Raw genomic sequence first — 25,414 nt, forward strand, 5'->3', positions numbered from 1 at the left:
GTTGGCAGTGCTGCACATTCTGAAACATCACCCACATAAATCCTGATTAGGATGTAATCACACTTGTTTAACGTCCAAGGACAGCGCATTTTTGTAAGAAGTTTAGCTTTTATTATTTGTCCAATTTCATGATATGAACAGCACGTGGTACAATTAAAAGCAATAACAGTATTAATTAATTATTAGAAACTCCGCGTTAGTTTTAATCCTCAAAGTAATCACAGCTAATTTCAGGTTTGTAATAATCACGGGTCAGTGACACAGCGGGTAGAGCTGCTGCCTCACAGCACCAGAGACCCGCGTTCGATCCTGACCTCAGGTACTGTCTGTGTGGAATTTGCACGTTCTACCTGTGGTTCCACCGGGTGCTCCAGTTTCCACCCACATCCTAAAGACACGCGGGTTTTGTAGACATTGGCGCTCTGTAAATTGCACCTAGTGCGTAGGGAGTGGATGAGAAAGTGGGATTAACAGAACTAGTGTGAATGGGTGATCAATGGTCAGCATGGACTCGGTGGGCTGAAGGGCCTGTTTCCATGCTCTACCTTTCAAAAATTGAATCAATCACACCTGGTATGAGTGGGCAGCTGTAAGGTGCCTGTCAGAATGGCCAGCGTGGACTCGGAGGGCCATTGGATCTGTTTCCATGCTTCAACCTTCAATAACCTAACAGATCATTTTGAGTCGACTGAGTCCAATTCACCGACATTAAAACACTTCATCATTCTTCCCCCCTTTTAAGGGCAAGTATCTTGGGGGAATTATGAAGCAACATTTGTTTAACATTATTTATTAATAATTGCTCTTTTGTCATGCTGTTGTTATGGGGCTGAATGGTATAAAGCAGTTTGCAGTATTCGTAGAATGCAACCACTAACCTGGAATCCTTGGCAATTTTGTCATTTTAAATCTATGCATTGATTAAAATCCTTTACATTATGTAACTTGGAAACTCATCGAAGGCCGTTTCCAACAATTATGTTGTCAGTAGTCACTACTAAAATATTCATTGGACTGTTCAAACGGAGCACAGAATCTATATATCCAGATGAGGATTTGTGTTGATTTTTGTGTGTTAACAATTGATACCATTTGGTTGTCTAATTCACAATGCAAGCACATAATCCCGGGGAAATTAGTGATACAACAAAATGACCGGCACCAGATATACATATAGTCATTCCAATAGGAAATTGAGATCAATATTGGGAATATGTTGTCCTCCGTAATCTATTAGTATTAAACAATGCATGCATGGTGGCTATGTTAAATTAGTTTAAAAGATAAAGGGAACAAGTTAAATTTGTGGCTTACCTTAGATCCCCGCTCATTAAAAATGATTTCAACGTCTAAAATTTTACCAAATTGCTGTTAAAAAATAAGAGAGATCATTATTAGAGAGAGTACACTACAATTCACACAGTACACATTTCAGAAACAATTCCTGTCATAGAGAGCTGATAAGCTTTCCTGCTGCAACCCTGGAGGTGAGCGAAACATTTAGACAAGGTGCTTAAACATTGCGGCATTTTGTGAGGGCAGGTGCTTCACCCAATTAAAACACATCATTGTACTCAGTTCTGTCCTATTTTGTTTAATAATAGCACCCTTCACAAATTCTATTAATAACAGGACTATCTCAGCAGCTCAGAAGAAAACTGTTCTAATTTTATTTTCTCAAATTGTCAGGTAATTATTTATTTGTTGGATCAGTTAAATTGAAATGATCTAAATACACTTTTAAAAAACGTGTAGGTTAGACCACTAAACCCAATAGTTAGCAAGGATATAAAATGTATTCTATATGATTTAATTGCTGACATTTGTGTCATATTTATGAGCTAACCCTGAGTTAGGAGAGAAAAATCTGTTCTTTGTACCAAAGTAAAAGGATTTAAATCTGAGAGATGAACAAGTTTGAATTTCATTGTTCCGTTGTTAGTATGTATGACAATTAAACATTATGGATTCTTGACACTTGAGGCTTTGTTTCCAAGTTCTCTCTCCTCCCTAAGATTTTTTTACAGACAATGTGTGGACCCAGTCCTTTGCTCCCAGGTTAACCCCAAATCTATTCTCCCCAAATCTGAACATCTCTCTTAAAGCAGCCTCAGTTGCCCCAGGGTAACTCTTTACACTGCCTCCCTACTCATGTGCAAACTCTTTTCTGAGGTTAGATATGATCTCATTTTGTTGGTTCTGAAATATAACTATGTTTCAGAAATTAGATCTATGCTGCTGAGAGTAATTTTCTCCAGATATTCTCATTAAACAAACATTAACGTACTGCCCTCATAAGTGAGCATTTCCAGGAATAATTATTAAGATACACAATCTTTTTTACATCCTTAGTTTTTATATCTAGTTACTGAATATTGTTATCCATAAATTAATTTCCAGTGCTACTATTTTATCCACTTTCTTAATGTCTCCAAAACTGTGTCGGTACTTTTTAAGTTTAATTTTGCTAATATACTACATTAGGTTTGAGCCAAAGTAAGAGTGTTTAATATTTCATCATGAATAAATCTTTTAGTTCAAGGAACAGCAAACACAGATGTACAGAAAACGCAGATTCACATCATTTAGAACTCTGGAGCACATTTTCATTACTAAATACCGTTTAGATTTCCTGCACCCGAAACACATAATTGATACTTTGACAAACGGGATCCTGCAACTAATTAATTCTGGTTATAAAACAAATCAGAGAACTGAATGGAGCCGCAGAACATATCTGTAATTTGTGACATTCTGAGTGAGTGAATTGTTTTGTCTTCAGTTGGAATTTAAGCTGTTGTTGGAATTCCCATTGAATGCTTTCAGGATTCAGCGACTATTTCTGATAAGTGAATACAATTTTGGCAGCAAAGTGTAGCTCATGAAATGTAATAGCTTCCAGTCCTACTTTTGTACTCAATTTTATTTGTTCTTTTTATCATTTTTATACAAAGGATGCAAAGTGACTCCACAACGGCATTCACGGAAAATGTGCTGTGTGAAACTGGTTAGTCAAAATTGATGGTTTTTATGAGCTGTACCCATTTATTGACGTAAAGCAGATGCAATTTAATTATGGGTAAAAAAATACACAATGTTGTGGAGTAAATCGGCATGTCATGCAGTAACACTGGAGAACATGGATTGGCGACATTTTGGGTCGGGCCCTTCTTGTGTCTGAAGAAGGGTTACGACCTGAAACATTGCATATTCATGTTCTGCAGAGTTGCTGCCTGACCCGCTGAGTTACTACAGCACTTTGTATTTTTTAGGCCTTTTAGGTTTTAGTTGTTGAATTAAAAAAGAAATAGGAAAATAAATGTGGACTAGTTTGAATGTCGAAATTGATTGTTTCCCCTCTGTGCAGGTAGTCACAAAGTTAGAATATTGATAGTGGGAAGAATGCTTTATCGGTGGGATGTAAGCTTCGTGAACAAGTGTTATACAAGACGTTGACTGAGATAAATATACAATCCAACACAACAATTGTAATCATAGTCTCCTTCCAACAATACAGAGGAAACGGGTCATTTTAGAAGAGTATAACACATTGATCCAATCTGATGGATTCGTTGGCTGAAAAAAACGTCCTTTGTTTTCTGCAACATTAATATCTTTCCTCTCCCCCATCGTCGTGTTGTTTTTTGAGGGCATCATTTTTCTGTCCAATTACCGCATTATGTTTTAATTCTTAATGAACCCTCAGAGACAGGTTGAGATACTTATTGCAATCTCACTCCTTTTCTGTCAGTACATAATAAGGGCTTTTATCATAAATGGCTAATTACTACAAAACTCGCATTTTAATTGCTGCGAAAAGCCTATGAATTCTATTTTCCGTGAGCATAACAGTGGGCTCAAAGAGCTTAGTTGGCACTTGAGAACATCTAAGTGAAGTGAGAGATGCAGGGAAAATCTCACAGCCTTGTTCTTAATGATATCTGTTGTCAAAATGCAGCTTGCAGGTTGTTTAAGTGAGATCCGTTACATTTAGTTTTGTGAACAGAAAGCAATCAACCATTTCATGGCAACTGAAAAAGAATATTTCCTGAGAAAAGGTCGGTTAGATCATTCTGTATGCAACACAATCCTTTTAGATACACTTCAGGCCCAAGTAGACACGGATTAATTTTAGTCTGATTGGAGATTGACGTCTTTTGGGTCTTTGTGGGCACTGGTTCTTAACAGAAAGGATAATTGTATTGAACTGTCGAGCAAATTGAGCAGAGAACGGAGGGATATGGATCACATGCAGGCAGAGGAGATTAGTTTCACTTTGCATCATGTTCAGCAGGAACATTGTGGGCTGAATGGCCTGTTGTTGTGCTGTTATCTTCTATGTTCCGTGTGCTGAATTGTCATCTGTATGTCAAGGTGTAAGTAAGGTTTCAACTTGTTGTAATGCAATATTGCTCTTGCAGGCACTGACAAAGTAATCCACAGGATGAATGACACTTGGTCTTCTCCATCCATGGAAGGGGCCAGCTGACTGTCTGCCCTCTGGGAAATGTTTGGGGGAAGAGCCCTTGTCGGAAGGCACGAGTGGGCAGTTGTTCAGATGATACTATTTATGACCAATTCCAAAAGTAGTGTGCAATTCTAAATCAGATCTGAACTGGGCAGAATCATTGTGGCCATAGGTTAATCCAGGATATTATAGGCCAGTGAGCCTCACATCAGCGGTTGGAGAGTGTTTGTTGGGATAGGCTCCATGAGCATTTGGAAGAGAATGGGCAAAGTACGGACAATCAGCATGGCTTTGGACGCAGCAAGTCACGTTTTAGAAGCTCAACTGAGTTTTTCTGAGGGGGTGATGAAGGTGATTGATGAGGGTAGGGGATTGAATGTTATCTAAGGGGACTTCAATGCGGCAGCCAACAAGGTCCCACATGGTACCAGAAGAATAAGGTGCACCAGAACATTAAGATGCTTGGCATCTGCGGTGACTTGGCAGGTGGAATCGTAAATGTTTACCAATGCTCAACAGAGCGTTGTTGCGGAAGGGTTATCTGGCTGGAGGTTTATGACCAGTGGAATTCAGCAGGCATCAGGTTTCTGGTTTGCGATGTCTATTTACAACTTGGATGGAAATGTCGATGGGTTGATTTAGTACATTTGCTGAAAATCGCTTTTAATACTTTGTAAACTTCCAATATCGGAAGTGTCTTCGAAACTGCCAATATCGGCAGTTTTGCAAGCAAGCTGCCCTTGCTTCTGACAATAGAAGAGGTGTGAATCTGATACTGCTCTGAGAAAAAAGTCATAAAACGTTTAAATGGACCGGCAGATAAATGCCACACAGCAGCATAATTTCAAGTGGTGTGGCGTTTTTCATTGTGCTGTGTTGTCATGCAAGATATTATGTGTGTGCATGGATGTGCCATGTGCTGAGAGTCTCCCACTGATCTGTGTGTATGATCAATTCATATGTTCATATTAAACCTGCTCCAGTTGTAACCCCATTGCCTGCAAATGTATCCAGTGTATTCACTGAAGAAAGTTTGCAATTCCAACTTCACAAGTTTACAAAGGCCAGTGGCATCTTCTGGAACCATTATCTGGGTTCCAAGATGTCTTCGCTCAACATCAATTTTATTAGTTCTGAGATATGCAAATGAGGGAAGTATAGAAAGTACATACTGTTCCTGTGATTAGTTTGGTTTAGTTTAGAGATACAGCGCAGAAATAAAGGGTAAGCCATTTAGAACAGAGACGAGGAAACACTTTTTCTCACGGAGAGTTGTGAGTCTGTGGAATTCTCTGCCTCAGAGGGCGGTGGAGGCCGGTTCTCTGGATGCTTTCAAGAGAGAGCTAGATAGGGCTCTTAAAGAAAGCGGAGTCAGGGGATATGGGGAGAAGGCAGGAACGGGGTACTGATTGGGGATGATCAGCCATGATCACATTGAATGGCAGTACTGGCTCGAAGGGCCGAATGGCCTACTCCTGCACCTATTGTCTATTGTCTATTGAAACTGGTCCTTCGGCCCACCAAGTCTGTGCCGACCAGTGATCGCTCCGTACCTTCTCACTCCTCCTACATTAATCCCATTTTTAATCTCCCCTCATTCTTATCCACCTCCGCCCCAGATTCTAGAACTCACCTACATACTAGGGACAATTTACAGAGGCCAATTAAACCGCTCGTCTTTGGGATGTGGGAGGAGACAGGAGCACCTGGAGGAAACCCACGCAGTCACAGGGAGAACGTGCAAACTCCACACATGCAGCACCCGAGGTCGGGATCGAACCCAGCATCAAGAGGCAGTGGCTCTACCAGCTGTGGTACCAGCTGTGGTACCATTGTGCCACCCTGCAGCATTTTATGCTTTGCTCTAGGTTCCGGCATCTGCAGTTCCTTGTGTCTCCAGCGGCCAGCAAGCGCGCTGCATCGATTGTCCCCGGTGGCGTTTCCTTCTCTCCTTCTGCTGAAGTTTGTAGCCCTCGTTCAAATTTCACCGGAACAATGCGGCCAACATCAAACACTCGGCGGTGCAGGGGAGCGCTGGTACAAGATTCATGTCTCATTATTTCATTGCAACACGCGCGTTGCTCACAGTGAAGCTGCACAGTCAGAGTTGTTAAATTATGGAACAGTCTGCAGCCTTCTGCAACAAAATTAGATTTAGTCGATGCTTTCAAAGCACTCTGTATTCTACAGGAACTGAGAAAAACCAAGCTTGCTGACAAGGAAGGCAAGAATGATTCTCGTTCTGCACAACCTCTCCCTTATCTTCATCCAGAGAGTTGTGAATGTGTAGAATTCTCTGCCACAGAAGGCAGTGGAGGCCAATTCACTGGATGAATTAAAAAGAGAGTTAGATAGAGCTTAAGGGGCTAGCGGAGTCAAGGGATATGGGGAGAAGGCAGGCACGGGTTACTGATTGTGGATGATCAGCCATGATCACAATGAATGCTGTGCAGGCTCGAAAGGCCAAATGGCCTCCTCCTGCACCTATTTTCTATGTTTCTATGTTATCTGACCCACACCTTTAAGGTCAAATGGGAAACCAATCACCTTTAGCTGCTAAAATGTAGAAACAAGGAACTGCAGGTGCTAGTTTATACCAAAGACAGACACAAAGTCCTGGAGTAACTCAACGGATCAGGCAGCATCTATGAAGAAAAAAGATGGGTGACATGTCAGCTCGGGACTCTTCTCCAGACTTAGCTGCTGACTGGTGGTGTGTGGACGTGACTTATCTTAAGCAATCCAAAACTTTCCTGTGTTGGTGAAGTTTAGCATCTGCTATCTGCTATTCTATCTCATCCCTTTATAGATTTAAGTTATTAATTTGCCGACCAGGATGAATAATCTTACGTCTTTTCCCTTTCAAACTCTTTAAGTATCTTTATTACATCTCCTTTCACCTTCTCTGCTCTGAGACCACAGTCCGATTCTTCAAGTCTCTCATAACTGCATCCTCTCATCCCTGGTGTTATCTGTCTTTGAGTAGTAACACTAAATTACGGACGTGTCTCCTTCTCGGGTAGAGGTAACAAGGAGAGATCTCCCAGTGTCCTGGCCCAAAGAATAGGGCCATCCACAAGGGTGATGTTACAGATGTGTATAGAATCATGAGGGGAATACATAGGGTGAATGCACAGTCTTTTACCCTAGGGGAATCAACAGCTACAGGGCATAGGTTTAGGATGGGAGGGGGAAAATTTAATAGGAATCTAAGGGGCAACTTTTTCGCGCAGAGGTGGTGGGTATACGGAACGAACTGCCGGAAGAAGTAGTTGAGGTAGGTACGATAACAACATTTAAAAGCATTTGGACAGGTACATGGAACGCAGACAGTACAGCACAGGAATAGGCTCTTCAGCCCACAATGTCTGTGCCGAACCTAATGCCAAGTTAAAGTAATCGCCTCTGCCTGCATGTGGTCCAGATCCCACCATTCCTTGCATATCCATGCGCCTTTCCAAAAGCCCCTTAAAGCTATGCCCTATAGACTTTGATCTTACCAACCTGGAAAAAAGTTTCTGACTGTCTACCCTATCCATGCTTCACATAATATCAGAAACTTCTATGATGAACGTTTGATGGCACTGGGCCTGCACTCGCTGGAGTTTAGAAGAATGGTGTAGACTTGATGGGCTGAATGGCCTATTCTGCTCCTATCACTTATGACCTTACGAGGTTTCCTCTCAGCCTCCAAGACTCCTGGGAGAACAAATAAAAACAATACAAAATGCTGAATTAACTCAGCAGGTCAGGCAGCATCCCTGGAGAACATGGGCAGGTTACGTTTTTGGGTCGGGACCCTTCTTCGGACTGATTGCAGTGGTGGGGGAAAGAAAGCAGGAAGAGAAGAGAGGCCGGACAAAATAAGGCAGGTAATCTGTGGACATAGGACAGGGCAAGGTTTTATAAAAAGATGTTTGGAGCAAAGGTCAGAGATTAAAACTGAAGCTGTGTGACAAAAGGATTGAAGAGTTGCAAATTGTGAAGCCAGATGAAGGAATTTAGGTGGAGGGTTAGGGGGGAGGGGAGAAATTGGTGCGAGTCGAGGTGGGGCACAGGAGAGGGGGGAGGGCAGAAAGAGAGAGGTGTGTGGGGGGGGTGTTTGGTGGACTGTGTGGGGTGGGAGGACCCGTTGCCCCTACCGTGCAGCAGGTGGCGCTGCACAGGACAAAGGGAGATGTCTTGTATATAGTTTATTCTCTGTATGCAGCCATTTAGAGTTGTCTTGCTGCCAGCATTGAAGTAATGTAATAAAGATATCTGTTGTACCTTGAAGACTCTCAAGTGCTTGTGCAGACCTAGAAAACGAACACGAAAGTGTTGTCAGAAGTGGAATTCTTCAGATTGCGTCTAAAGACCCAGATAAGCCTATTTTTTGTTTAAAATTTTTTTTTTTAATTTGAGTTCCGTTGTGAACTCAAACTAACATGTCTCGGTAATTCAATCATTTCGATCCCGAGCGAGATAGGTGGTCATCGTATTTAATGCGAGCTGAGTTTTACTTTGAAAGTATGGCAATTACGACTGATCAGAGTAAGAAGGCTCTCTTGTGTTCTTCAATGTCTCCAGAAACCTTTGCACTGCTTCAAAGTTTACTTACTTAAGAAGTAACTGAAGCCTCATATGCTGAAATGACACCGGCTTTGCAGCTGCATTTCAAAGAAAGTCGAAATTTCGTCGCAGCTCGCCTTGATTTCTACAGGACGGTGCAACAGGAAGGACAATCAATTACTGAATTTCTTGCCGAAATTCGCACCAAGACAAAAGCATGTGATTTTAAAACTCAATGCTGCGAAAAGTGCCAAGACAATGCATTGCGGGATAGACTGCTCATAGGCTGCAGGCACGCATTCATCCAGCAGGCGATTCTCAAGGAATCAGATGCCTCATTGAAGAATGTGCTGCAGTGTGGCCGAGCTACTGAATAAAGAACTGCACTAAATGGCCGGCAAACCAGCGTCGAAGCTCCCTCAGGAGGTGCATACAGTTCGTCAGACTCGTCCGCAACGCCAGAAACCACATGGTCGACCCAGAGCAAATCCGGAGAAGGTGGGACAGTTTCAGAAGAGCCGGTCCCCCTGTGGCGGGAGGATTGAAACCCTGTTACCCGGTGCAGCTCGACTGTTCATCAACACCATGAGTGCCCGTATATCAAGTCCGTTTGTTATGCCTGTTACCGAAAAGGTCATCTCCAGGCAGTGTGTCGATCTGTAGAACAGCGGAGAAAGGGCAAGAAAGCGCAAAACCCAGTCGACCAAATCGTGGAGAACATTTCTATTGAAGTGGTCGGTGTGGCCACGATCACCGACAAGCCGAGGATTTCACTGCGGGTCTCGAACGTCGATCTACAGTTCCAGGTGGACACTGGTGCGGCTGTGTCGCTAGTGGGTCAGGACATCTGGGAGAGGATCAGATCGCCAAAACTGAAACCGGCCAGCATCCGCCTTTTCAGATATGGACGACAGCCCATTCCTACAAAAGGCAAATGCACTGTCGCCGTTTCCTGTAATGATATGACACAGATGTTGCCACTGATCGTCGTTGGCAAAGAAGGTACATCCCTGTGCGCCATCGACTAGATCCATGCTTTCAAGCTTGACATGAACGCCTTGATCTACGATGGATCAACTATGACATTGTCATCTGCTCTGGATTGCAACATGGTCAGCAAGTGCGAGAACAACCTGCAGAAGGTTCTTGACCAGTTTCCGGCCGTTTCCGCATCTGGACTCGGACATTGCACAAAGATGAAGGCACTGCTCATACTCAAAGACGATGCCGTCCCTAAGTTCTTCAAACCAAGACCAGTTCCGTTCAGTCGGATGGACGCCGTCGACAAGGAACTCTGCCGTCTTGATGAAATGGGAATTATCACCCATGTGGACCGTTCAGACTGGGTCACAGCCACAGTTGTCGTTCAGAAGCCTTGCGGGCATGGTGCGCATCTGCGGCGACTGCAAAGTGACTGTAAACCCTCAGTTGCACATTGATCAACACCCCATACCAAGAGTGGACGAGCTGATCGTCAAGCTACAAGGAGGACAGCACTTCTCGAAATTGGACATGTCTGATCTGTATCTCCAAGTGGGACTGGACGACAAGACAATAAATCTGCTCGTGATCAACACGCACAATGGACTGTTCAGATACAACCGATTGCCATTTGGACCGGCACCGGCAGAGGAAGAACACCTGCAGAACCTAAAACAGGTCCTCACAGCTCTGAACAACTACAGTATGAAGTTACGCAAGGACAAGTGCGGAGTTTTTCCGACAACAGGTCACATATCTCGGACATGTGATCTCGGCAAGTGATCTTAAGCCATCGGAAGAAAGAGTGGATGCCATTGTGAAATTGCCGACGCCCGATAATCTTGAAAGCTTCACTGGGAAGGTGAACTACTGTGGCAAGTTCATACCAGCACTTTTGACTTTGTGCACACCATTGAACAACCTGCGAAAACAGGTCGTTGAATGGCACTGGTCCAAAGAGTGTGACCATGCATTCACCAAGTTGAAGGAGATGCTCGCCCAGAAGACGCGTTTGGTCCACTATGACCTATTATAGCCGATCTCGCTGGCCGCCGATGCATCGCAGTATGGGCTTGGAGCTGTTATCTCACGAACGACACCGAACGGCAAGGAAGAACCAATCGTGTTCACATCCAAAATGCTGACGACCACCAAGAAAAACTACAGCCAAGTGGAGAAAGAAGCACTGGCGATCGCGTGGTGTCCGGAAGTTCCACCAATATTTGAGTGGGCGACATTTCCTGCTCATCACCGACCACAAGCCGCTGCTGACTATTTTCAGTCCGGAGAAAAGTTTGCCTGTCTTGACGTTGCAGCATCTACAATGTTGGGCGCTGATCATGATGGGATATGATTATCAGTGTTTTAAGAATTTGTTTAAGAAGCAACTGCAGATGCTGGAAAATCGAAGGTGCACAAAAATGTTGGAGAAACTCAATGGGTGCAGCAGCATCTATGGAGCGAAGGAGATAGGCAACGTTTCAGGCCGAAACCCTTCTTCAGATTGACACATCATTTACCGACAGGCTGCCGAGCATGCCAATGCCGATGCATTGTCTCGTCTACCGATTGGACCTGCCATTCCATAAAGTGGAGGCAACTATGGATATTGAGATGGACGTGAACGTGTTAAACACGCGGGTCATCGCCGATTTCCCCGTCTCCGCAAGGACGGTGCCAACTACACGAGTGCAGATCCCATTTTGTCGAAGGTACGACATTTCGTCCCTCAGGGGTGGCCGAACAGTCCTAAGTTGGACAAGGAATTCCACTCATTCCAGAATGCGCAAACAGAAATCTCCTCAAAGGATGGCATTCTGCTCCGCGATGGTCGAGAGATCATTCCGACGGAACTGCGATCGCTAATTCTGAAAATGTTGCGCAAGACACACAGTGGAATTGTGCGAATGAAGGCGCTCGCCCACGTGCATGTGTGGTGGCTGAATATTGAGACTTATTTAGCCGACCACTACAAGGACTGCGCACCATGTGCCGAAACAGCGCCGAATCTGCCGGAAGAGATCTCCGCATGGCCCGTCCCCGACTAACCAATGCAGCAAATCCACATAGATTTTGCTGGACCGTTCCTGGAGGACATGTGGCTGGTCGTGATGGATGCCCATTCGAGATGGCCACATGTTATCCAAATGAATAAGTATCCAACCACCGAAACAACTACATCTGCTTTCGACGATGTGTTCGCTATTTCGGGATTGTCCTTAACAATCGTAAGCGACAATGGACCCCAATTTCCATTGCAAATGTTCGGTGACTGGTGCAAACAACACTCAATCGTGCATCTGACATCAGCACCTTTTCATCAGCCCTCAAATGGTGAGGCAAGCAGGCCATGGCTGTAGGAATCTAAAAGAAATTGAAACGATTAGCACTGCGCGATTTCTTACAGCAATATTGAACCGTTCCAATCTGCACTACCGGTCGAACTCCAGCGGAGATGATGCTCGGACATCAAGTGCGCTCTCCCCTATCAGATTTAAACCCGACCCGTAACTCTTATACGGCATGCACTCAGCCAACGAAGTCGAACAAGTCCAAATTCGACATTGGCGACTAAGTATATTACCGCAATTATACGGCCAAGGAAAACAAATGGTGCACTGGCAGGATCATGGCTCACATTGGAACCAAAATGTATACCGTCCAAGGACAAGACAGACAATGCAAACGGCATGATGACCAATTAAGAAGCCGTGTTCCTCCAGCGAAGACTACACAGAACCACACCAGAACCAAGCAGTCGGACACCCCGGTGCCGAATTGTGTGGATACTGGAGTGCCTGACTTTGACAAAGTTCCGCTAGATGAACTCCCCGCTGATCTGCCTGGGCTGTATAACTCTATGACCTGAGTAAGGTGAACATGGCGCAGCGGCAGGGTTGCAGCCTTACAAAGCTTGCAGCACCAGAGACACGGGTTCGATCCCGACTACGGGAGCTGTCTGCACGGGGTTTGTACGTTCTCCCAGTGACCGTGTGAGTTTTCTCCGAGATCTTCGGTTTCCTCCCTCACGTGCAGGTATGCAGGTAAATTGGCTTGGTTAATGTGAAAATTGTCCCTAGTGTGTGTAGGAGAGTGTTAATGTGCGGGGATCGCTGGTCGGTGCGGACCCGGTGGGCCGAAGGGCCTGTTTCCGTGTTGTGTCTCTAAATTGAACTAAACTAAGCTCCTTAGCTGAATAATCCCAGGAATGATTGGGTGTTGATGATGAGTAGTCAACATAATCAAGTGCTTTTCTCACCCCGGTCATTCCCGATTCTCCCCACTCCCGCTGGGTACTAGATCCAAATCCTTGAAAGTGTGTACCACCAGATTCAGACCCAGCTTCTTCCCTGCTGTTATCTAACTACTGAACGGACGTCCTAATGTAGTCCTGATCTTCCAACCTACCTCATTCCGACCTTGCACTTTTTCCTCTATACCTGCAACACTACAATGCTGCAGCAGTATGTCCCGTATATTCTGGTATATTTTTTTGTTGCACTACTCATTATATGGCTTGCTTGTACTTATGTATACAGGTGCACAACCTTTTATCCGAAGATCCAAATAACGAAAACCTCCGAATAGCGACATTTTTTCAGTCCTCGAAGAAAGGTCCTTGAAAACGTTCACCGAGGGCGGCCCGCAGAGGTGACAGCGGAACCTCCGGTCGGTCCTCGAAGAAAGGGGAACTAAATCCCCATTCATAAAAGAGAAAGTGAGGGTATATTGCGCGGGAGGGTTAATAATTGACAATCCGCTGAGTTAAAAAGTTCCCACGGTAGACTCATGATACACAGTGTATCGTGAGTCTTGCGTGGGAAATTTTTAACTCAGCGGGCAGGCAGCAGCAAATTGTCGCTCCCTTTAGTTTCACCCCACCTACACCCCTCTGCTTCCCGGCCATACGTGTGACCCCTTCCCTCCCCTCTCCAGCTCCCCGCGCATTGCACCGGCACGGGGGCTTTGCACTGCCTTCACGTTGTAGCCAGTGCCAGTCACCGGAGACGTCAGGACCAATGGGACACCAGCCCCCAGGCCCACTGCAAGCACGGAGATCCCAGAGACCCACAGCCAGCAGCAGCCCAGCCCCGTTCCAATTCCAGAGGAACACGCTCTCCGCTGTCCCCGTAGGGACAGAAGCTGATGGCTCGGGCTGTGACGTCTCCGGCCACCCAGTACAGGAGCTGAGACTGGGAACTGTGGGGTTGTTTGCAGTTGCAGAGGGAGGGGGCAAGGGCGGTACAGTTCCCAGTCTCAGCTCCATTCCAGGGGGGTGACCGGAGACGTCAGGACCAACGGGACACCGACTGCAAGCACGGAGATCCCAGACACTCACAGCCAGCAGCAACTCTAGCCCAGCCCCGCTCCAACTCCAGAGGAACCCGGGTTGCGGATGAGGGGGCGCAGCTCGGGCTGTGGGCGAAGTGACACTTGTCGCTGTAGCGGCGCATCGGGGAGCGGGTTCTTGTTGGTCCTGACGTCTCCGGCCACCCCCCTGGACAGGAGCTGAGATACGTCAGGACCACCAAATTCCCCGATGGGCCGCTACAGCGACAAGTGGCAGTTCGCCCACAGCCTGAGCTGCGCCCCCTCATCGGGACACCGACCCCCAGGCCCACTGCAAGCACAGAGATCCCAGAGACTCACAGCCAGCAACAACTCTAGCCCAGCCCCACTCCAACTCCAGAGGAACCCGGGTTGCGGATGAGGGGGCGCAGCTCGGGCTGTGGGCGAACTGCCACTTGTCGCCGTAGCGGCCCATCGGGGAGCGGATTCCTCTGGAGTTGGAGGGACAGGGAGACACAGCGGCTTTTGAGAATGGTGGGCAATCACTTCCAAAGTTCTGCCCACACAGTCAGTACACCTCTCCTACACTTGTCTCCCGCACTAAGATCATCTCGCAGAGAATGATCCCAGCCTAACCCTCCCTATTCTCTCCTATTCTGCAAGAAAAAACTACATTGAAGACTCAAACTCGCGATCGAGTAACTGCCGGGATCGAGGCGCAAACTCGCGACCTTGCGGATACGAGCCGAGCACTCTACCACTGAGCCAGCCGTTAAAATCTACGCTAAAAATCTTCCATTCCGAAAGCCGAAAAATTCTGAATTACGAAAAGTGCCTGGTCCCAAGGCTTTCGGATAAAAGGTTGTGCACCTGTAGTATGATTTGACGGGATAGCATGCAAACAACGCTTTTCACTGTATCTCAGTAGACGTGACACTAATAAGCCAATACAAAGATTACACCGAAATTAAACTAATTGGGACTTAGAAACATAGAAACATAGAAAATAGGTGCAGGAGTAGGCCATTCAGCCCTTCGAGCCTGCACCGCCATTCGATATGATCGTGGCTGATCATCCAACTCAGTATCCCATCCCTGCCATCTCTCCATACCCCCTGATACCTTTAGCCACAAGGGCCACATCTAACTCTCTCTTAAATATAGCCAATAAACTGGCCTCAACTACCTTCTGTGGCAGAAAATTCCAGATTCACCACTGATTTTCTCATCTCGGTCCTAAAAGACTTCCCTCTTATCCTTAAACTGTGACCCCTTGTTCTGGACTTCCCCAACATCGGGAATAATCTTCCTGCATCTAGTCTGTCCAACCCCTTAAGAATTTTGTAAGTTTCTATAAGATCCCCCCTCAATATTCTGAATTCCAGCGTGTACAAGCCGAGTCTATCCAGTCTTTCTTCATATGAAAGTCCTGCCATCCCAGACTTGCTTGCACCTCCATTTTGTAATCTTAACCCAGACCCGTTACCACAGCCACGTTTGCTTTCTCGGGACTTGCCTGCGCCTCCATCTTGTAACTGTTCTACTTCGGTGAAATCAAGTGCAGGCTTGGCGATCGTTTCACCCAACACCTCCGCTCAGTTCGCATTAACCAACCTGATCTCCCGATGGTTCAGCACTTCACCTCCCTCTCCCATTCAGAATCTGACCTTCCTGTCCTGGGCTAGAGTGAGTCCCACCACAAATTGTAGGAGCAGCACCCCATATTTCGCTTGGGTAGTTTACACCCTGGCGGTATGAACATTGACTTCTCCAATTTCAGGTACTTCATTTTTGCTCCCTTCTTCCTCTCCCCTTCCCAGCTCTCCCATAGCCTTCTGTCTCCCCCCCTTCCTTTCTTCTTCCCCCCTCCACCCCCCCCCCCCCCCCCCACATCAGTCTGAAGAAGGGTCTCGACCCGAAACGTCGCCTATACCTTCGCTCCATAGATGCTGCCTCACCCGTTGAGTTTCTCCAGCATTTTTGTCCACCCACAAACTAATTGGAGATTGACAGATTCTTGAGTAGTAAGGGTGTCCAGGATTATGAGGAGAAAACAGGAGAATGGGGTTGAGAGGGAAAGATAGATCATCCATGATTGAATGGCGGAGTAGACTTGATGGACCGACTGGCCTAATTCTGCTCATAGAACGTATAAACATATGAAATACACGCCAATGGCCCGACCCCAATGTACAAAATCAAAATGTTCACTTTCCAGAACAGAGGGTCCAGTTACTCTAATGCAACTCTTTTTTCAATCCATTGAGTCTTTTAACATTTAAATCACATTTTTGCTTATACCTTTTGTTCAAGATGGGTGGTGTGAGGGCCGCAGCGGGTAGAGCAGCTGCCTCACTGCGCCAGTGACCCAAGTTCAACCCGGACCTTGGGTGCAGCCCGTGTGGAGTTTGCACGTTCTCCCTGTGACCGCGCGGGTTTCCTCCCATTTCCTGCCACTTCCCAAAAAAATGCGACTAATTGGCCCTCTGTAAATTGCCCCCTAGTGGATGCAAAAGTGAGGTAACATAAAACTAGTGTGGATGGGTGATTGATGGTCAGGGCGGACTCGCTGGGCCTGTGTCTATGATGTGTTGGAAGATAAAAACTAAACAAAACTCTTTGCCCAACAAAAGTGTAGTGTCCATTCCCCAAATGACCTGCAGTGGTAGAGGAATGAGCACTTTCTGGGCATTCATGGAGAGCCATCAAACACCAGCACTGGCCAAATCCAAGGAGAGAATAAAAGAAAGCAATGTATAATTTACACTATGAAACAATATTTAGTAGCTGGAAATACATGGTGTTTGTTACTGATATATAAAACATGCTGTTTATATTTCCCTGAAATATTTTTATGACTCACTGACAACTTTCTCTTGAGGGTTACTACAACACCAAATATGATTTATCATAGTCTCCATATTTACTTTTATGTAGTATTTTCTGTTAATAGCACCTGCAGACAGGCTGATGAAATATTTATATTCAAACCAATTACTATTCTAGATACTGTGTGGAAATAAGTCAAATATAAAAGGTACTTTAGTGTATTTTAAATCATTCTATAGCAAATGTTTTGAAAAATTAGCAATGATTTACACGAATAATTGTTATTCTCCACATCTGCAAATGTAATCATGGCCATAACAACCTTTTGGGCTAGAATTTTCTGCATTAATTTGTTGAAGAAAAATAATCTGTTTTTCCAGAAATGAAACATCATTCCTCGAGCAATTTTAAATGAACTGGGCAAGAGGGGAATGCATGTGATTGGACGCAAGGATGGCTTCACTTTCAACTCGAATTAGTGGGCGGCACAGTGGCACAGCGGTAGAGTTGCTGCCTCACAGCGCCAGAGACACGGGTTCGATCCTGAACACGGTTGCTGTCTGTACAGAGTTTGTGCGGTTTCAGTGTGACGGCGTGGGTTTCCTCCGGGTCCTCTGGTTTCCTCCCACACTCCAAAGACGTACAGGTTTGTAGGTTAATTGGCTTCAGTAAGATTGTAAATTGTCCCTAATTTGTAGGATAATGCTAGCGTATGGGGTGATTGCTGGACGGCGCGGACTCGGTGGGCCGAGGGACTTATTTCCTCGCTGTATCTCCAAACTAATAATAATAATAATAATAATAAATTTAATTTTTATAGCGCTTTTCTAAGACTCTTTACAATAGTGACAGACAATAGCAAACGGACAAGCGGCGAACAAACAGCGCCAGCGTCCTCTCCATGCAGCACATAAAGAAAGAACACAGACATAACAATAATAATGACATTTAAACATAAAAACATCCCCCCACAATGGTTCCCATTATGAGGGAAGGCACAAAGCAAACTAAACCAAACTAAAGATGCAAAATGTGAAGCCCAAGGAAGGATCTTCTATCCTTCTATTCTCAGACTGTGACAAAGTTCTGAATCCCAAGGGGGGGTCATGACAAGAAACATAAAAATAAGTGCAGGAGTAGGCCATTTGGCCATTCGAGCCGGCACAGCCATTCAATATGATCATGGCTGATCATCTAAAATCAGTAGCCCGTTCCTGCTTTTTCCCCATATCCCTTTCTTCCTTTAGCCCCAAAAAGCTAAATCTAACTCTCTCTTGAAAAATGACGTGTAACATCACCTATCCATGTCCTCCAGAGACGCTGGCTGACCCACTGAGTTACTCCAGAGGTTGGTTCTTTTTTGGGGGATAACCAGATTCTTCATCCTCCTCGTATCTGGGACAGATTCTGGGGCAGAACCACTTTATTTACCACAGCCAGGAGGTTTTTGGGATACATCATCAGCCGATATGCCTACATTTATCCCATATCCCTCAAACCCTCTCCTATTCACGTACCTGCACAAGTGCCTTTTAAATGTTGTTATTATACCTGCCTCAACTACCTCCTCTAGCAGCTTGTTCCATATCCCCTCTGGCTCCTATTAAACCTAGCATGTCTGGGTCTTGTTACTGGGCTTTAAGGGCCTGTCGTAGCAGGTCACCGAAAAACCAGCAACTGGACCCTCCCCTATGACAATGTCTACAACAAGTCTACGACAAGTCTACGCCAACATAACCACCCAGTCGACGTCAAGCTACGGGAAGCTACCGACAAGCGGCGACCCATTAGGACGTCCACCTACGACCACACCTACGATAACCTACGACCACACAGGCGACAATCTACGACAACCGAAGTCAAGCTACGTCCACCCGCGAAAAGCTACGGCCCTGTCGGCGACAACTGAAGACGATTCTTGTAGTCGTCAATGGAATTCACCAAAGTCAGCACCGTCGACAACCGACATCACCTGGTGACAACCTACAACAGCGCCTACATCAGGAGAAGTCAAGCTATGCTCATTGGCTTCAACCCACTGTTGGCAAAAATCTTTGAACATTGAAAATCCAGTGGCGATCAGAAAGACGCTACGACTCTTTAGGCGACTGAGGAGACCACTCACGACCACACAGGCGACTCCCCGGAGACCATGTGGCAACAGCCTAGTCGCCTAGGAGAAGAATTAATCCATTCGGCCCATCAAGTCTACTCTGCCATTCAATCATATCTTTCCCTCTCAACCCCATTCTCCTGTCTTTGCTCCATGACCCCTGACACCCGTACCAATCAAGGTTTAGTCGTTCAAGGGATTACTTTGAGCTCAAGTGTGCAAGGAGAGATGGAGGCATTGACTGATGATTGTACTTCAACATGTCTTGGGTGAACTGAGTCTCTGTCAGTCCAGGGCTTACTCATGAGAGCACAGCAGAACGCCAACTGCAGTAATTATGATTACACCCCACTGCCAGAATGGAAAGCACAGCACCCACTGATGGGACCACCTCATCCATGCTAGTGTCAGTCCTAACATCGTACACCATCAAAACTGGCCCTTCAGCCCATACGTTGCTGACAACCAAGATGCCCAGTCTAAGCTGGTCCGATATGCCCACATTTATCCCATATCCTTCAAACCCTTTCCTATTCACGTGCCTGCCCAAGTGCCTTTTAAATGTTGTTATTTTACCTTCCTCAACTACCTCCTCTGGCAGCTTGTTCCATATCCCCTCCGGCTCCTATTAAATCTTTCCCCTCTCATTTTACACCAAAGCCCCCTAGGCCTTGATTCCCCAACCCTGGGGAAAATACGCCATGCATTCAATCTATCTATCCCCATCATGATTTTATACGCCCCTATAAGATCACCCCTTATCCTCCTGCGCAGCAAGAGATAAAGTCCCAACTGCCCAACCTCTCCCTGTAGCTCAGGCCCTCGAGTCCTGGGAATACCAAATCCCAGATGGAACTCCGATACTAAACCACTTTGTTGGCCACTGCAAATCTATGCAACTGAGTTTGTAATAGACCTGGATCAACAGGGGACAACTTTATCCTCAACCTTCTCTGAGATAAATCAGAGGCTCAGGTAGAACAGTGGTATTACATCCTCGCCATTAACACCTTCCATTGTTTAGTTTAGAGATCTCAGCCCACTGAGTCCATGTCAACCAACAATCACCCGTACCCCAGTTCTATGTTAGCCCAATTTTCCATCCTACACACTAGGGGTGATTTTTACAGAAGTCAATTACTGTGCCACATCATATATCCTCGTCTCAAACTTTTTGTATTTTCATCTCGAGCCTTTGTCCAACCATCTGAATCCACCTAACGTTCCCTGGACTTCATCCCTCCCCTCCCTTCCAATACGATCAGTCTGAAGAAAGGGCCTCAACACAATATGTCGGATATGCATGACAAAAGTGCTGGAGAAACTCCGCGGGTGCAGCAGCATCTATGGAGCGAAGGAAATAGGCAAAGTTTCGGGCCAAAACCCTTCTTCAGACTGATGTGGGGTATGTCGGCTATGCACGTTGTTCAGCGATGCAGCCTTGTCACGCTGAGATACTCCAGCACTTTGTGTCCATTTTTTTTGTCAGAGTGTGTTTGTTCACCCATCTGCATAAAAAAAAATGTTTGACAAACCTTTCCTGGATACAATATAAATGATAGCTTGCCTTCTCTATGTCCCTGAGGGCTTACACAATTAATGACTTTGAAATGCAGAATTCACAGTTTACCTTTGCATTAAACTAAACTGGGGTGACACTTAGATGGGAGGTTTTGACATGATTTACACCCAGCATTCTCCTAATAAGCAAGTGTTAAGGATTTGCTTTAAAGGCTCTTCAAATGAAAATGTGCGGGAAACACTTTCGTTTATTCAACTGAACCACCAGAATCTGTGAACATCATCTATAACCATATAACCATATAACAATTACAACACGGAAACAGGCCATCTCGGCCCTACAAGTCCGTGCCGAACAAATTTTTTTCCCCTTAGTCCCACCTGCCTGCACTCATACCATAACCCTCCATTCCCTTCTCATCCATATGCCTATCCAATTTATTTTTAAATGATACCAATGAACCTGCCTCCACCACTTCCACTGGGAGCTCATTCCACACCGCTACCACTCTCTGCGTAAAGAAGTTCCCCCTCATATTACCCCTAAACTTCTGTCCCTTAATTCTGAAGTCATGTCCTCTTGTTTGAATCTTCCCTATTCTCAAAGGGAAAAGCTTGTCCACATCAACTCTGTCTATCCCTCTCATCATTTTAAAGACCTCTATCAGGTCCCCCCTTAACCTTCTGCACTCCAGAGAATAAAGACCTAACTTATTCAATCTGATCAACTTTGGATTGTGTACTCAAATAGGAGAGGTAAGCTTGGCAATAAGGGTGCACATATTTTAATAATCTTTTCATTAGGGTCATGATGTTTTTTTTTAGTATTGGAGGCAGGTTCGTTTTTATCATGGTGGAGGCAGGTTCGTTTTTATCATTTAAAAATAAATTGGATAGTTGTATGGATGGGAAGGGAATGGAGGGTTATGGTCTGAGCGCAGGTGTATGGGACTAGGGGAGATTATGTGTTCGGCACAGACTAGAAGGGTCGAGATGGCCTGTTTCCGTGCTGTAATTGTTATATGGTTATATGGTTATTAGGGCATGCCTTTATTATGTAAAAGAATATGTGTGTTATGATTGTGTTTATAATTTGTTTGGTTGTTTTGTTGTTTGTCTTTTGCACAAAAGTCCGCGAGCATTGCCACTTTCATTTCACTGCACATCTCGTATGTGTATGTGACAAATAAACTTGACTTGACTTGACTTGACTTGCCTGGTATGGCCATTACAAGGACAACTTGCAAATATAATTCTCGTGGTTGCTGGGGCTGAGAAAGACTAATGATAGCAGAGTGAAGTACATATACTTTGTAATTGAAAGTACAAGAATTTGCATATATTTGAATTTTATCTTTGCCATTTACCAATGATAATGAATAGCCATTAACCCAAAAAGCGATGGTTATTTCTCTGAGAATAATCTATGTAAATTCACACATTTCTCACAGATAAGCATGGACGTTTATAGCTTTCGAATGGAGTTTTCTGCGAGAGAGTGGGGATTTGAGCCATTCTTAACAGCAGATAATATATTGACTCCAAAGTATGATAAAGATTTATCCATTATAGAACATGGGTAAAACTTGCTACAATTATGTTAGTAGGGAAGAGGTCTCTTCAAGGTTGTGGGATTTTTACTTCATTTTTTTGCCATTACATTTTCAGGTGCTACTTTATCCAACACTGAATCACTTGTAAAAAGACACAAAGTGTTGGAGTAACTCGACGGGTCTGACGGCATCTTTGGAGATGATGGATAGGTGACGTTTTTTTTTGGGTCGGGACCCAAACATTGCCTATCCATGTTCTCCAGAGATGCTGCCAGACCCGTTGAATTACTCCAGCGTTTTGTCACTTTTATTTTGTTGTAACCCAGCATCTGCAGTTCCGAATTGTTTACCGAATCATTTGTCCTAATGTTAGTGGACAGACTGGGTCATCATGGTGTGAAAAAAGTGTTTAAGAAGGAACTGCAGATGCTGGAAAATCGAAGGTACACAAAAAAGCTGGAGAAACTCAGCAGGTGCAGCAGCATCTATGGAGCAAAGGAAATAGGCAACGTTTCGGGACGAAACCCAAGAAGGGTTTCAGCCCGAAACGTTGCCTATTTCCTTCGCTCCATAGATGCTGCTGCACCCGCTGAGTTTCTCCAGCATTTTTGTGTACCTTCATAATGGTATGATACCTGTCATCATAAAAGGCCTGCAATGGGTGAAGGAATTCATGTCAGTACACACCTGCCATGTAATTTATCCTAAGCATTTGCACCTCTCGTCTTTGTCACTGACTCCACCCATCTTGCTGGAGGGGAATGGATGGGAAGGGAATGGAGGGTTATGGTCTGACGCAGGTATATGGGACTAGGGGAGATTATGTGTTCGGCACGGACTAGAAGGGTCGAGATGGCCTGTTTCCGTGCTGTAATTGTTATATGGTTATATGGTTATATCTACCCATCACCATTCTCACCTGTATCCACCTATCACTCGGCAGGCTTTGTCCTACTCTCCCTTCTCTCTCCCAGCTTTCTCCCCTCACTACATTCAGCCTGACGAGGGGTCCCAACCTGAAACGCTGCCTGTCCATTCCCTCCACAGATGCTGCCTGACCCCATGACTTCCTCAGGCACTTTGTGTTTTGCTCAAGACTTAATTGTCTTGCTGTATTCTATCCGTATGTATCTTTGAAGAATTCATATCATATCATCTGTACTGACAAACTCATTCTCTATTTATGTACACATGGTGGAACATGATTGCTTCTGAATAACTTTATTCAGATTGTCAAATGCCTTATACTTAAATCTGCCTTACAAATCATTGTCAAGTTATTGAAATTTAAAACATCATAATTATAAGCATGTCCTAATATAGTCATAAAGAAACATAAGCATATATAAAGTCAGAGAATCATACAGCACAGCAACAGGCCATTTGGCCCACCTCGTCCATGTTGGGCTATCCCATTTCTCTGCATTTTGCCCACAGCTTTCTCAACCCTTCCTGTCCATATATCTGTCAAAATGCCTTTTAAAAATGCGGCACAGTGATGCAGCGGGTAGAGCTGCTGCCTCACAGCGCCAGGGACCCGGGTTTGATCCCGACATCGGATGCTGTCTATGTGGAGTTTGCATGTTCTCTCTGTCATCGCGTGGGTTTCCTCCGGGTGCTCCGGTTTCCTCCCACATCCCAAAGATATGCAGGTTTTGTTGGTTAATTGGCCTCTGTAAATTGCTCCTGTAGTGCAGGGAGTGGATGGGAAAGTGGGATAACATACATCGGGTGATCGATAGTCAGTGTGGACTTGGTGGGCTGAAGGGCCTGTTTCCATGCTGTATCTCCAAACTAAACTAAATTATAAGTGTGTCCTAATATAGTCATAAAGAGACATAAGCATGTATGGAGTCATAGAATTGTACAGCACAGAAACAGGCCCTTCGGCCCACCTTGTCTGTGCTGACGAAGTTGGATTCTGAGTGAATCCCATTAGCCTGCATTTTACCATTGCCTTCTAAACCTTGCCTAGCCATATATATGTCCAAATGTCTTGTGAAAGTAATAATTGTATCTGCTTCTGTATCTTCCTCCGACTATGTTAAAGTTGAGTTACGCACGATTTTCGATGACACTAAGAAAAATGTCCCAATTTTAAAACTGTCCAATTTTCCTAACTAAATCCACCCTGCTCCTCTGGTTAGATGGTGCAACTGATTGGGAAACAGGTAATTGTGGGGCAGTTGGCCCTGTTCTTGCGGGAAGTACAATTAGCAGTGTGTGAGAACAGACTTGTTCAATGACTTGAGAAACAGGCTTTACAAGACGTTGGACAGGAGTAAATTGAAGAGGCGTGTAGATCATTCTGCAAACCAAATGTTATGTACCACATTAATCATACATTAACATGCCCATGCACACTAATTGTGCACAATTGCTGAATAATTCATTTCTTAATTATACAGCACCCAAAGGGCATATCACAAAATAATTATGGATGAAGAAGATTATTTGGCGATATTAGTTGTTGTGCCCAGGTGTGCAATGAAGTTCCCCCAATCCCAGTGCAGTTCTTTAAATGCTTAAAAGAATTTTCACTTCAATTCCTGACAGGAATTATATTTTCGAACCTAGAACAGTACAGCACAAGAACAGGCCTTTCAGCCCATGTTGCCTGTGCCGGACATGATCCGGGACTATCTCACATCTGGGGCGCCTATTGTGGATGCAGCCAAAACCATCACACAAACCAACCTCCCTTCCACTGACTCCATCTACACTTCACTCCATCTACACTTCACGCTGCCTCGGCAGGGCCACCAGCATAATCAAGGACAGGGCCGCTGCACCACTGTGCCACCCCTGTTCAGTGTTGCCTGCACATCCATAGCTTCTGGAGGTGCTTAGCTTCTGCAAGGCTTAGATTCTTAGTGGACCTGTACGACTAAGGTCGACTGAGAATCTAAGCCTTGGACTGATGTTGCTTCATAGATCAGTACAGCACAGGAACAGGCCTTTCGGCCCACAATGTCTGTGCCGAACATGATGCCTAACTTTGTTCCTCTCCTGCACAGTTCTTCAATATTTCCTCAGGACTTGCCTCAGACAAGGTTTCAGACTCCTTTGCGGTCACATTGGGTTTTGCTTTTCATTAATTTGCTGACA

At 45.0% G+C, this 25,414-nt stretch overlaps 1 protein-coding gene across 12 annotated transcripts in view; it reads right to left on the bottom strand.

Annotated features, from left to right (window-relative positions):
* The window catches only part of LOC129708437 (RNA binding protein fox-1 homolog 3-like), a 1,476,502-nt gene that overhangs the window by 102,485 nt on the left and 1,348,603 nt on the right, over positions 1-25,414 (bottom strand). For all 12 annotated transcript variants that reach the window (XM_055654200.1, XM_055654199.1, XM_055654194.1 and 9 more), the window contains one exon: positions 1,315-1,368. In XM_055654200.1, coding sequence (XP_055510175.1) covers positions 1,315-1,368 — 54 coding nt within the window. The remainder of the gene's footprint in view (positions 1-1,314; positions 1,369-25,414) is intronic.

The sequence above is a fragment of the Leucoraja erinacea genome, chromosome 23 (genome assembly GCF_028641065.1).
Source record: "Leucoraja erinacea ecotype New England chromosome 23, Leri_hhj_1, whole genome shotgun sequence".
NCBI lineage: Eukaryota > Metazoa > Chordata > Chondrichthyes > Rajiformes > Rajidae > Leucoraja > Leucoraja erinaceus.